Raw genomic sequence first — 14188 nt, forward strand, 5'->3', positions numbered from 1 at the left:
TTAGTGGCGTCACCTACCGAGGATAAGCATTTCCGCGAGCATCACACGCGTAATCAGAGAAATACCGTACGTTTATCAAAGAAGCCGTTGATGACCAGACGACGCGTATTACTATAATATGACGTCACTTCCGCTCCGTAGGGCGCTCCTCCAGGCTCACGTCGGTTTCTCCGTGACGTCACCGTCCTCCAGCCGCCGTTCTAGGCATCCGGAGGCCGTCTGGCTCTATGGTCGGCCGAAAAAAAGAGTCAGCTGCGAAGACGGGCCTGGCCGGCCGGGAATGAAGTTTGGACCCTGTGGCGGTTTCTCGAGGCTGGGAAAGGGTGGGGGCGGCGGCGGTTTCGGGGACCCTTCGGCGGCGACGGGAGAGAGGTGAGTGGCAAAAGCGGCGAGGGCTGGCTCGAGACCTGAGGGAGACGGGGCGGCGGGCGCGGGTTTGTGGGAGCCGGGTTTGAGGAAAGCCCTGTGGGCTGGCGGGATGGTCCCTCTCTCCTCTCGGCCTCCCTCAGCGCCTGGCACAACTCTTTCAACACCTTCGCGACAGGCGGAAAACCAGCAGGTCTGGTTTCTCCCCGTTAAGTGACGCAACGACGGGGGAAGCTCTACCTGTCGGGTTTCTGCCTGTTTGCGTTTAAGGAAGCCAACGCACACCCCCTGGAAGCTCTTCTCAGAAAAGGCGCGCCCATGTGTCAGCCTTAAATCTTTAACCTCAGCCTTTCTAAAGCTTCTGTTTCTGTGGATCACAGCAGCAGAGGCAGCTGCTTTATCCCCAGCCGGAACTGTGTGGTCCACACAGCTCAGGGTTGATGTCTACACCGTCAGCGGCTTTCCAGGTGGAAGGGGGTTATTATTATTTATTTAGGTTTTATGGGGGATATCAGATCTCAGAGGCTACTAGATTATCTCAGAGGCTGCATGCTACGCATCCAGAATTTAAGGGAATTTGCTTCTGAGCTGTGCTCCTGACCCGCTTGTGGGCTCCCTGTTTAGGCAACTGGTTGTGCCACTGTGGGGAATGGGATGCTGGTCTAGACATCTGACCCAGGAGGGATGTGACCTTACAATGGACTTTAGTTATGATCCAGTAAGGCAGTTCTTACGTTCTTTGTTGACAGAACGGGATCCCGCTCAAATAATTGCTGTACCAATTTTAACATGGCTGCCTTGTTCGTGTCAAATATATTTTCACCTGTCCCAAACTCATAGGGTTGGATAGGTTTAAAATATTTTTCAGAAAGCAGCATTAATCCTTCAATGCTCATCTAGTGAGTATCCTTTTACGGTCTCTCTCTCTCTCCCATTTCTGTGTTATCACTCCCAGTACTATCTGTGCAACATACACTTAGGCCTGGGTTTTTGTTTTTGTTTTGTAATCTGTCTCTGTTAGGTTTCCCGTGCCTCTCTCAGGGCTACACTTGGGAAACCACACCAAAGAATAGTAATGTGAATGCCAGAAGATGCCAAAAGTACACTTTGGGTTTTGGACAATGAGTAGATTGGAGGGCCCTTCCATAAGCTTCAGTTGGAGTAACATGTTTTGTTTGGTTGTTGTTCACTTTCAGGTGCTGATGCGACTGGCCTCTAGTCAGTGAGATGTGTGCTTGATACTTTAAGACATCGCTGGATTTTGCCTAGCCAGTGGGCAGGCCCCTGCTTTAGCAATGGCTCCACAGTTCCGCAGTTATGTTTGGGATCCTGCTCTTATCCTTTCCCAGATCACACTCATGCAGGCAATTTACTATAGCTCGCTTGGGCTCTGGTTGGCTGTGGTGGACAGCCTGGTTCACAACAGCCCGTCCCTTGACCAGATTTTCAACTACGAGGTAGGATATTATTCATTTTGGGAAATCCTGACGGCTAGAAGATTTTGAAAATCAACCTTGCAGGCTAAGAGAATTGTTGTTTACGCCTCCTATTTTTTGGTATCCAGGGGAATCCTTGAGTCAGTCTTTCCCATCCCTGGGTAGAAGTTGGAGTTAAAAGTGCAGATCAGAGTGAATGGAGAAATGTTGGAAGGAAAAGGAATCGACCAGTGCAAGAAACGCTGTACCTGTTTGGGTTGTGGTGCCTGTAGATCAGGAGTGGAGGGAAGTCATGTGAGTGTGAACTCCAGTGTGAATAACAGTAGAGAGGCAGGACAGTATGTCAGACTTTCCCACCACTCTTGACAGCCTTCTCCTTCAACCTCCAGCCACCCCTTTGCTCCTGGCTTCCTGTTCTACACAGTCACACACACCCTGACCATCTTTATCAGCTCCTCAGACCAGAGGAAGCGTGATCTGGATTGTGTGTTCCCCTTCTTAATCTCCAGTATTTAAACAAGTATGACATTAACACAGTTTCACAGATTGCATTCTATAACATTTGTATTTAAATTTTACATACTTTTGTATGCAGATTTTTGGCTTGCATAGACAAGTTTATTACTGTCAGAAATGAATTTGCACTTTTGCAAATGGCTGCCTTTGCGATAGCAAAATTAAGATGATCGTTTAGATATTGTTTATTGTGGAGAGGACATGCTGTGTATTGTTATTGCTAATAGAAACTGATATTCTTTTTTTTTATTTATTCAAAAGTTTATTCCCTTGTTTTCCCATTCAAAAAGAAAAAGGAAATGCTTATAAAACAAAGGGCACATAGTTCAGTGTTAAAACTTCTGCTTTGCATATGCAGAAGGTCCCAAGTTCAATCCCCAACCTCTTGAGTTAGGAATGTCCCCTGTCTGGGACCCAAAGAGTCAATGCCATTTAGTGCAAACAATACTGTACTGAGTTTGATGGGCCAATGCTCTGAATCGGTATAAGACAGCTTCCTGTGTTCTTCTAACAATCCACTATTCCAACACTATTACCGAACTAGAAATAGGATCAAAGAACAAGAACCCAAAATGGTCTGTCGTGTGTGACCTTGTAAAAGTTTGTATGAAGTCAGTTGAATATTTCTCCCCGAAAGGGCAGTTTCCTCCACCTACCTTCATGTGTTTTTTTCACTATAATGGTTATTCCTGGTGTTTTGCATCATTTCTACAGAAGAAAACTCTGAATACAACAATTCACTTTTATCACTACCCAAAGTTTCTAGTGATGTCAGATGAAGGATTTGGATTTAAATGTTTAAGTAGAGACATTGTTTCGGGGCAGATCAGATGTGGGAAAAATCTGTGGTGTTCTTTCTTTGGAGTGAGTGAGACGGCCTGGGATGGTTACATGTGCATAAAACAGTCTCTTCAACGGAGTCTGGAAAGATAAGACAAATCTAGAGAGTCCTCTGTGCCTCTCTTTTGCCTGGCTGCATCTGTCCTTGAGCTATGATCATGCCTTTTGCTTGTCTGGATGGACAGAAGAGTGTGTAGAAAACTCTTACCTGGATGGAACGTTGTTGTTTAGTCGTTTAGTCGTGTCCGACTCTTCGTGACCCCATGGACCAGAGCACGCCAGGCACTCCTGTCTTCCACTGCCTCCCGCAGTTTGGTCAAACTCATGCTGGTAGCTTCGAGAACACTGTCCAACCATCTCGTCCTCTGTCGTCCTCTTCTCCTTGTGCCCTCAATCTTTCCCAACATCAGGGTCTTTTCCAGGGAGTCTTCTCTTCTCATGAGGTGGCCAAAGTATTGGAGCCTCAGCTTCAGGATCTGTCCTTCCAGTGAGCACTCAGGGCTGATTTCCTTAAGAATGGATAGGTTTGATCTTCTTGCAGTCCATGGGACTCTCAAGAGTCTCCTCCAGCACCATAATTCAAAAGCATCAATTCTTCAGCGATCAGCCTTCTTTATGGTCCAGCTCTCACTTCCATACATCACTACTGGGAAAACCATAGCTTTAACTATACGGACCTTTGTTGGCAAGGTGGATGGAGCATAGCCTAGTATAAAAAGTGTGAGTTACATCAGTTGCTCCACCCACTTTTGTCTCTGGCCCTATCCACCACCAGCATCTGTCTCCTGGAAGGTTGCCTATGAAGGAATGTACCTGGAGGCTGAAAAAGACTCTCCACTCCTGTTACATAATTTTATCAATTGCTATTGGCTACGGCATCAGGCTAGCCACTGTTTCAAACTAAATCCGAACTACGTGGCCCCTGATCTGATCCAATTGAGCTCCTTTTAACCTGCAACCAGCCCTGGGGGTGAAGTGGCCATCCATGACTGGGGAAGGGAGCCAATTCACTTCGACAGCATATTCCTTCCCAGCCTTATACTCCTCTGCCATAACTTCCTCTTTCTAGCCCCAGCTGAGGCTTTGAAGTACAGTAGAGTGAACACAAGCGTAAATGGCAGAAGAAGACCTCTGTAGAGACGAAAACCCAACTGCTTGTTTCTGACCCAGTTATCTCTCTCATAAGAATACAAGAAGATCCCTGCTGGGTATTCTGTCTAGTCCCGTGTCCTGTTTCCCATGGTGGCCAACCAAGAAGCCCATGAGCAGGGACATGAGAAGTACTCCCCTCTCTGAAGCTACTGAGGGGAAGTGAGCCTGTAGTGGATATTGTGTAGTGGATCCAGTAGTGCATATTGTGAAGTCACAGAAATTGTCAGGCTGGGAGGAGAGAACCTTGTCTTAGCCCAGTGGTGTGAAACCTTTGTAAGCCCAGAAGCCACATTCCCTTTGGGAGAAGCATTCTGAGGCCCACATGCTGGTGGTGCTAGTGATGGGTAGGGTGAGAGGCAGACATGGACAGAGCAGTGGATGTGAGTTTTACCTTTGTATAGGAGGCTACTATCCAGCTATACAAGGTTTCTCATTTTTTTGCGGGCTGCATGGGACATTACAGGTGTGAAGTAAGGAAACTGAAGTCCTTGAACACCAGTGGAAGCCCACTCTCACAACTGAATTCCACCCAGGGAAATTAGAGCCAGACCTTCTCATGGCTCTCACCATCAGATTGGCTTTGAGCACTGCCGTACTGTAATGTAGGTTTCATTTGGGATCTCTGTGCTTTCTGTCCTCATCTCTATTGGGAGAATAGGGCAGGAATAAGTTTGACACCTGCCCATCTCTGTGGAAGTCTGTCCAATGCATAGACAGCAATGGTTACAATGCTGCATGTTTGAAATAGCAGGACTTTTGCCTGTGCTGTTTGCAACTCTGCTGTTTTCCAACTTTTGTAAGCAGAAATGATGACCAGCTTAGGAACTCTGTGGAGCGTGCCTTATCGCAGCTTGCTGACCTTGGCAAACTGCATGAGGTAGTGATTTATGATAGCCTGGATTTTGGTGGCAGTTGTAAGTTTTCAGTTCTGAGTTGCCGAAAAACTGCAGTTAGTGTACTGTGACAGTTGGCCTTTCTATTCAGTCCTTTCTATGAAAATAACTGGTGACAGAGGCTCATGTAGACGTTGATTTATCTTGGCTGGATTGCCTATTTTGAAAACTTTAACCACTGAGTTGTATTTTAGATCAGGAGGTTCCAGACAGTGGTGTGGACCACTATTGGTCCACAAGCTTCTTGCAGGTTGTCAATGGTATGTTTGCATTAAATATTCATATTGATATTTATTGTATTTTTAATGCTTTTTATTTCTTATATTGTATTTTATTGTATTGCAATTTGAATTCTATGGAATTTGAATTGCAATACAAAAAAACGAAGCAGCAAGAAAAGTACAATTAAAAATATCACAGTATCTTAGCAGAGTGTGTTACAAATATTACAAGTGGTAAGGGGGGGGGAATCATTTAGTGGCCCACCAAGAATATCAGCAATTTTCAAGTGGCTCAGTGGGGGTGGGGTGCAAGTTGGGGAACCACTGCTTCAGATCCTTTGGAATTTCACAAAATCAAGAAAATGTGTGTAATTTGTGCAGTTTCAGATAGGGAGGAGTGGGTTTTAGCCTCAAAACATAGACTGATCTGTTCTGTAGAAGCAAGTGGAACCCACTTCAGCCATAGGGCAACTTTTGCAAAATATATAATTCCATTTTGGCATTGTATCAATATCCCTTGTGATACATACATTTACTGGGGGGTTATTGTTTTACTTCTAGTTATGGTATGTATTTTTGTGTTTTTATATTGTAAACTGCCTTATTATCTTCAGATAAAGGGCAGTATATAAAATTAACTACTACTACTGTTAGTAGTAGTAGTAATAACAACACCACCAAAAACTCAGCCCTGGCTGATTTTTGTAGATATAATTAAACTTGTACATACAAATCTGCACTCCTAGAAAAAGAAATTGTTTTTCTGCCTTGAAGGTAAACGAAGCATTATGTTGAATGGAATGCATGGATGGGGAAGAGGAGTCAAATAAATCTTGAGTTGGTTTCCAATTTATCCCAGTGGCTGTTTTTCTTCTTGTAACCCTGTGCAGGTTTTGGGGTTCTCCACCTCACCTGGCAGACTTGCCATGATGGCTTTTATCCTGAATGCACTTTCCTGGTAAGTTGGCTTTTTGGATGTGCATTTCTGACACTTCTGATCGCCATTTTGTTTCCTTGAAGTACAAACATTTTCCCCCAGGAATCAAATATCCTTTGCTGAAAACCGTAGTATTCTCAGTCTGTGTTGTAATGCAGAAGCAGGCATAGATAACATGGTATCCTTCAGATGTTTAGAACTACTTCCATCAGCGCCCAGCCAGCGTGGCCAATGGTCGGAAATGATAGGAGCTTCAATCCACAATGTTTGGAGGGCACCACCTTACCTAGACCTGTGCTAAGGAATGTTGCGAGAAAGCTGCTTGTAGGATTGACTAACCTGTCTTAAATCTCTGGCTGCTATTGGTTGAACCTCTCAGACTCTATAGATGGACAGGGCAAAAAGTAAGTTCTTGGGAGAAATGGGTGGAAGATGAGGGATAGGAAAAGAGGAAGGAGGAGCCTAAGGAGGCAACAGGCAAAGGGAAGGGAGGAATCTTGGAAAGCAGGTTTGGAAGAAAGAGTTGTTTGAAGGAATGAAAGCAAGAAAGGGCTAGAGGAAAGTCTCAGAGAGGTTTAAGAAATCTGGGGAAAGAGAATGGGCAAAGAGAGGATAAGGACACGTGATCAAGAGCTGCAGGGCTTGGAACAAGTTGGTGCTCCACATTTCTTTGAAATATCAGCCAAATAGCTGCTGTCCTTTAAGGCATATGAGCATGAGTATTTATAGTCTTCCACCCTCTCACAAGAGAGATATGTTGTACCTCAAGAGCAGCCAGGAGAGGAAGAGAAGTTGCCAGATCAAAGGTTTTCAGCCATAAATATTCCTAACAGCCTAAAAATACCTTACATGTAAATAAGAAGAACAGAGAGCTATAGCCTTAGAGTTCCAGGGTTTAAAAACTTAATTAAAAAGTCCCCACATGGAGCAAGCTTGTTTTCTCCAGCTCTGGAGGCTGGGACCCAAACTAATGGATTTAAATTACAAAAAAAAAAAAGAGATTCTGACTAATAAACACTAGGAAAAACCTTCTTACAATAAGAGCTGTTGGACAGTGGAACAGACTCCCTCAGGAGGTGGTGGACTCTCCTTCCTTGGAGGTTTTAAAGCAGTGGTTGGATGTCCATTTGTCATGTATGATCTCATTGAGATTCCCGCATTGCAAGGGGTTAGACTGGATGACCCTCAGGATCCCTTCCAACTCTACAATTCTATGATTCTAAGATAACTCTTGTACTGCTTAGTGCAGGATAAATATAAAAGTGTCTGAAAACTTTCTGTTGCTGAATTCCTTCTTTCCTGAATGCTACAGTTTCAGGTAAAATCTTTTCTCCCCTCCCCTTTACAGTGCCATAGGCTTGCTGTATTTCATTCGGCGAGGAAAGCAGTGCTTGGATTTCACAGTCACCATTCACTTTTTCCACCTGCTGGGCTGCTGGATTTACAACGCACACTTTCCAACTGCTTTGACGTGGTGGCTTGTACATACTGTGTGCACGGCACTCATGGCTGTGATTGGGGAATACCTTTGTATGCGAACAGAACTGAAGGAGATCCCATTAAATTCAACCCCCAAATCCAACGTATAGACCCTTGGAAGATGCTGTCTCTCTCTCTCTCTCTCTTCCCCACGGCTTCCTCATCTTGGTGCTAACACAGGATACGTGAGAATGTATTTGAAGCAACCCAGCATGTCTGTTCTAACTTTTAAATAATCTTGCGCGAAAGGTTTGTGATGCATCCATGGGTACAACATGGGACAAATCAGATTTTGATAAAGCACACTTTGTTGCTTGGGTAGGCACACCCATTTTGCCCATGCAGCTCAGAACAGATTCAGCGTTGGACAACAAAGCAACAGGAGCTGGACTGCTTTTGTGAGATGAACACTGGGTTGCCGGAACTGGAACTGTCATTTTCTTCAATATGGACAATACCCAGGCAGTTGACTTCACGCCATGCACAATAAAAGCTCCATTCTGCTCCCTCCCCAGTACACCTCGTATCTATTTTCCTTCCAACTGTCTTTTGAAATTTAAAAAAAAATCAAGGAGATCAGACAAAGTAGGAAGTATTTCTCACTTGGCTGCTGTGATTATAGAAGGTTTGGCTAAAGGTGAAGAGGAAAGTGACAATATTTATTGGATTATAGAGACTGATTTTTGGCAAAGCAAATAAAGACTCTCATTGTCCATTGCAGTTTCGCAGCTTATTGATCAGGCAGGGTTATCCTGTTATTTTTTATAGCAACAGGGGAGGAAAGGGAGCCATCAGACAGGAATATCATCCTGGAAGTCACATCATCGAAACTTTAAATCTACCATCTTCAAGGAAAAAAATGGCATGCAGCAAGTTGGCCCGCCGGCCAACAAAGAGGGCTAGCTGTGGGCTGAAATGCTTCAGATGAGCCTTCTTGTTTATAGTATTACCATGAATGTACTTCCGTTTCTCTGATCATCAGATTCTAGTATTTATAATCAAGGACCCTGTCCTTTTTTGTTATACGAGGCTGTGTTAGCATATAAAGAACAGGACTATTAATAAGTTTTTAAACTGAACAAGATTAAGAGAAACATGCAGCTTCCGTTGTCTCCTACGCACAGAGGCCTGAGCGCCCCTGTCATACACAGTCAAAACTCTCCTATTTTAAAAGGGATGGAAGGTTTGGAAGAGAGAGTTAATCTGTAACAGCCGGTTGCAGCTGTTAATGGAACTATGGGTTTTTCACAATGAACTTATTTTCAGACATGCCACTGAGCCTTTCTTTGTACATAAATATTTGTTGGTGGTATTGGTTTGTATAAGTTATATTGGTAAGTTAATGCTTGGTTTGTAATGGTTAGGGGGATAATTTTGCATATAGAACTCGATAAACTGTCTCTCAAAAGCTCTTTGTTTCTGTGATGCCTTTTCTGAATTTCATCTGGCAATGCTTTGCAAACAGAAGTTTCGCCCTGGATTAAATGTTTTGCTTCCCATCCTTAGGTATTACATTTAGCAGAAGGCAGGTCTTTTTCTATTCTGTCTTTATGATTGGGGAAAACTTCTGAGTCAAAAAGCCCCTTTTCCAGTGTTCTTTTGTTTATTTATTTATTTATTGAAATATTTATAGACTGCACTTTTCATTAAAAATACAGCAACGTGGTTTACAATTCAGTGTTAGGTCACGAACATGCTGTACATGAGGGCTGGCTAACGTGTCCTCTTCATGTTTCTGGAGTCCATTTCCCATAATACTCAACTGGAGCTGATGGGAGTTGCAGTCTAACCACATCCAGAGCTCCACACATTTACTTTCCCTGCTACATACTGTGTTCAATAACAGTTGCATATTGCCACTTTGCCACTAGATGGCATTGTTTGCTTTTTAGAGCCTGCTATTATGTGATAGGAAAAGCTGCAGTCTAGCATTTCTCTGGCAGCGCTTTAATGCAGTGGGGCAGACCTCCAGAGCCACCCTCCTGACATCACTGCAGCTTACTTAGATGGGGCAGGGCACCACAGGGTCTTGGCAAGGTTAGGACTGCACGTGGATGGACTGGTGGGAGTGCAGGATTGGCTCCACTGTCCTGTCCCACCCCTGCTAGGGTAAGCGGCCGCAACAGCAGCAGCAGGCTAGGAAGGGCAGTTCTGTGCTATCACATCAGTTGCTACTGCTTATACGGAATCCAGCTACTATGGTATTGCCAGGTAGTGGCTCTCTAGGGCCCCAGCCAGAAGCATTTCCTGCTCCTGCTGTTTCTTTGGCTGAAAGGTCAACACACTCAAAGCAGGGGAGAGAAGGAAAAGCCCCGCTTTTAATACAGATCTAAAACATTGCAGGCCAGTTGAGCTGGACTAGGCATTGTGCAGAATGCACAGATGCATGCTGGGACTCCGAAGCCTATGGAAGCTCTCGTTTTCGAAATGTCATGCCCAGCCATTTAACCTGAAATCTGCTTCAAGTGCTAATTGGAACTTGTACGCAGGGCTGTGTGCCTTTTTAGTTACAGAATTCAACACCACAGAAAGCTGGATTCTGCAGTGTCTGTAAACAGAGCAAATGCAGATAATATTTTGTATAATTCTGCCATTTTAACCATTTTGCAAAATTTATTTACTTTTGCATGTCAGGAAAAGGGGCAAGGGATTATAGACAATGGTAGGCACGCTGCGCCCAAGTCACTAACAATCATATTGAACCAGTCCTCTGACTTTTGGATACTGCAGCATGCATTTTGACCATATACTGATACATGTTCAGGCATATCTTTGCAACCATGAGGGCTAGAAACTTGTTCTTTTGAGAGAATGAAATATGTGTGCATTTGAGTGAGAGAGAATCAGACTATAGTTTCCATTTGGTTATCATTAACTCTGTTACTGTGGGTAAGCAGTGGTGTAAGCAGAAAAAACATGATTGCAGTTATTCTTGGTCTCCTACATTCATTTCTCCTTTGGACACCCCTGCCATGTCATGTTTCTGCCACACTTTCAAAAAGAATAAAGTACTTCTCTCAGCACACATATAATACCTTCCCACACTGCTGAACAGTCTCCAATTTGTTCTTCCTGAAGAGCATGCAGATTCTGCCTTGCCAGCAAATGATGGTGAGAAATGTCAAGAGAAAGATCAAAATCAGACTGGAACTTTGTGAGATGTTCCTTGGAAGAACCAAACAGAATGTTTCCTGCCATGTCACTCAAGGAAATGCTTCTGAGAGCCAGTAGGGAAGCCTCCATGGATGGAAATGGGGGAATGCAGGAATGTTATCAGAGAAAGAACAGAATTGATAAAGAAACCATTAGGTGCTCAGATTGTGGGCAAATATAGATGGTCATCTGTCATGGATGCTTTCATTGAGATTCCTGCATTCCAGGGGTTTGGACTGGATGACCCTCAGGGTCCCAACTCTGCAATTCTATGGTTCTATAATCAGGAAGAAAAATACGACAATTTCTATGTCGTATACGTATACCCCTGACCATTAGGTCCCATCACAGATGACTCTGGGTTTGTGGCGCTCATCTCGCTTTATTGGCCGAGGGAGCCGGCGTACAGCTTCTGGGTCCTGTGGCCAGCATGACTAAGCTGCTTCTGGTGAACCAGAGCAGCATATGGAAACGCCATTTACCTTCCCGTCGGAGCAGTACCTGTTTATCTATTTGCACTTTGACGTGCTTTGCAAACTGCTGGGTTGGCAGGAGAAGGGACCGAGCAATGGGAGCTCACCCCATCGCAGGGATTCGAACCGCCGACCTTCTGATCAGCAAGCCCTAGGCTCTGTGGTTTAACCTACAGCACCACCTGCGTCCCTCTATGTTGTATACATATAGGAGAGTTAATTTATCCTTGTTATATTTGTTGCTGCTTCATGGAGAACAAACCTGGGTGCCAGCCCATTCCTAAATGCTTTTGAGTTCTGAAGCTTATTTCTGACTAGACATATGTAGGATTGTTCTGTGAATCTGTTTTCTGTCATCTTGATCCTGTGAAGCCCAGTTTCCTATGTGTTTGTGTGCATAAGAAAGTGAGAGCAGTTATCCTCTGCCCTGCCACAGAGCAAATAAACGGCAGATGGCTTCCTTTTCCTAATGAACTTGGTCTGATGTAGGCACTTGAGGGGTTGCTCCCAGAGAGCGTTTCTGCAACAGCTGCTTCTAGTGCATCATCCCTCAGTGAACTCAAGCTAAATTTTGTCCAGAGGAAGGGGGAGATCAGAGACAGGGAGTAGCCTTGCCCAGCCAAGTGATTTGAGCTTTGATTTCTAGGGAAAGTGGGACAGGGCATTTGACAGTGTAAATGGCCACAGCAGGATTTTTAAGAGCAAGAGATAATATGGTAGAATTACAATGCTAAGCATTGTACCCTCCACAAAAAAAGTCTCTGGAGGATAGGCTTGGATGGATGGAAGGAACCAGGGTGTCCTCCTGTTTCTGCTCTTTTAAAGCCAAGCGCAACAGAGAAGCCATGTTTCTTCATTCAGATGTCTCTAGCCCACAATGTCTAAAGTGTGTGTGCGAGCTATCAGCTTTTCACAACAAAAGCCATGCTTGATTGAGGGCAGTGGAACTCACCCTCTCTCCTTCCTTCCTTCACTGCATTCTTGAAGCAAGTACAAGATCTAGTGATGGCCACCAACTTGTATGGCTTTAAAGGGGGTTAGGCAAATTTATGGAGGCTAAAGCTTACCAATGGCTACAAACCATGATGGCTATGTACTACCTCCAGCATCACAAGTGCTATGCCTCTGAGTAGCAGTTGCTCGGAGTCACAAGTCAGCATGTGCCCTGGTCTTGCTTTGGGGCTTCCCATAGGCATCTGGTTGGCCACTGTAAGAACAGGATTTCTGGACTAGAGAAGCCTTGGGTCTGATCCAGTGGGTCTCCTATGTTCTTAAGCACTTTTCTCCTAGCCTAGCTCTGACACAGTGAGTGAGCTGGGCTGGGGAGAAAAGCATTGGGGTCAACACCGTGCAGGGAGGAAAAATAGGAGAGGGCTATGCCAAATTGGCAGGCAGAAATGAGGAAAGCCCTTGGGTTAAGAGCAGGGCAGGTGCTTTACATGCCAAAGGTTTTAGGTCAACCCATGCTGTCTCTAGTTAAAGGGTCCTGGTACCAGGTGGTGGGAAACTTCTGGAGAACCTAGAGAACCACTGCCAGGCAAGAGTAGACCATACTGGGCCAAATGGGGAAATAGTCTGATACATATGTTCATTACAAATTGATAGATGGAGTGTGGAAGGGGCTACAAGCAATTGGGCTGGAGGCTGGTGGGTTAGCCAGCATGGTTAACACCAGTGGTGGGGCATGGATCTGGCCAGCAGGCTCGATCCAAAACTCATACACACTCTGTGGAACACTTTGCCACATGAGCAGGGGGCTTGATGTCATATGTCAGGTGAATCCACTTCAAAGGAAGAATCAGGAGCACTTTTGCAGATGGGACTTGAAGTCAATATTTCAAAGGCTTGAACGCCGATCTTCCTTTGAAACCTTGCCATTCAAGCTGCATCTGGAAGGGAAGACAAGAAGGCTCGGCAGGCCTAATTAGCTTGAGGCTCTCCACTGCTGGTTTACACTATGCTAGAGAGGTGCAGAAACTCAAATGGGTCTTAGAGCAACAGGTATGGTACGCACAACTACTCTGCTGACAGGGCTGGAATACTGTACTGCCAAATTGCAGGAGATCATTCTCAACCTCAAACACGTTCAGACATATCCCTCAGTTTCGGAAGCGCTGACAGCACTTACTCTTTTCTTGCATCACATCTTGGGAAAGTAAGAAAAAGTGGTTTTCGGGAGGAGGATTGACAGTTTATATTGATCCCTTGTAAATGTGTGCAAAGCCAGCGTGAGTTCCTTCTTTGTCACTCGGGTCCTGTTTGATGGCTTCCCACAGGCAACTGGCTGGCCAGTGTAAGAATACGATGCTAGAAGGCCCTTGGCCTGATCCATATATTCTTATGTAGCCCTGAGGTTCTATCCACCAACTTTAGGTCAGAGCTCTTGATCAGCACCTGAAACCACAATCCAACATAATATAGTACCATATATCTTACCATTCTTGTGCAATCATTTGTCCAAAAAAACACCTTGATAAATCAAACAGGTGTGTAACCTGATTAGCATATTAAAACGGCAGAGTGTCAGTAGAGATTTTGGGGATTGTTCCAGAGATGGAACGCAACCATTTGAATTTGTTTCTCTAGGAAAATCTGTTCCTGATGGTTTCTAAGAGCTCAAACTGCCCTTTTTAGTTCCCTAATATTTACTGTTCTAGGAGGTTGTCCAGGATACTGTCCTTAGGAATGGTTGTGTAGGTGTGGGAAGAGATCGACACAATAG

At 44.7% G+C, this 14188-nt stretch overlaps 1 protein-coding gene across 1 annotated transcript; it reads left to right on the plus strand.

The window, feature by feature from the left end:
• The first annotated feature begins 235 nt into the window (after window positions 1-235).
• On the plus strand, window positions 236-9248 carry SYS1 (SYS1 golgi trafficking protein). Its single transcript, XM_081914494.1, has 4 exons — window positions 236-372; window positions 1563-1823; window positions 6315-6382; window positions 7710-9248. Exons 2-4 carry the CDS (start codon window positions 1662-1664, stop codon window positions 7948-7950), a joined length of 471 nt encoding a protein of 156 aa, XP_081770620.1. The 5' UTR covers window positions 236-372; window positions 1563-1661; the 3' UTR covers window positions 7951-9248.
• The last annotated feature ends 4940 nt before the right edge of the window (window positions 9249-14188 follow it).

Source organism: Podarcis melisellensis (assembly GCF_964234715.1).
Source record: "Podarcis melisellensis genome assembly, chromosome: 6".
In the NCBI taxonomy this organism is placed as follows: Eukaryota; Metazoa; Chordata; class Lepidosauria; order Squamata; family Lacertidae; genus Podarcis; species Podarcis melisellensis.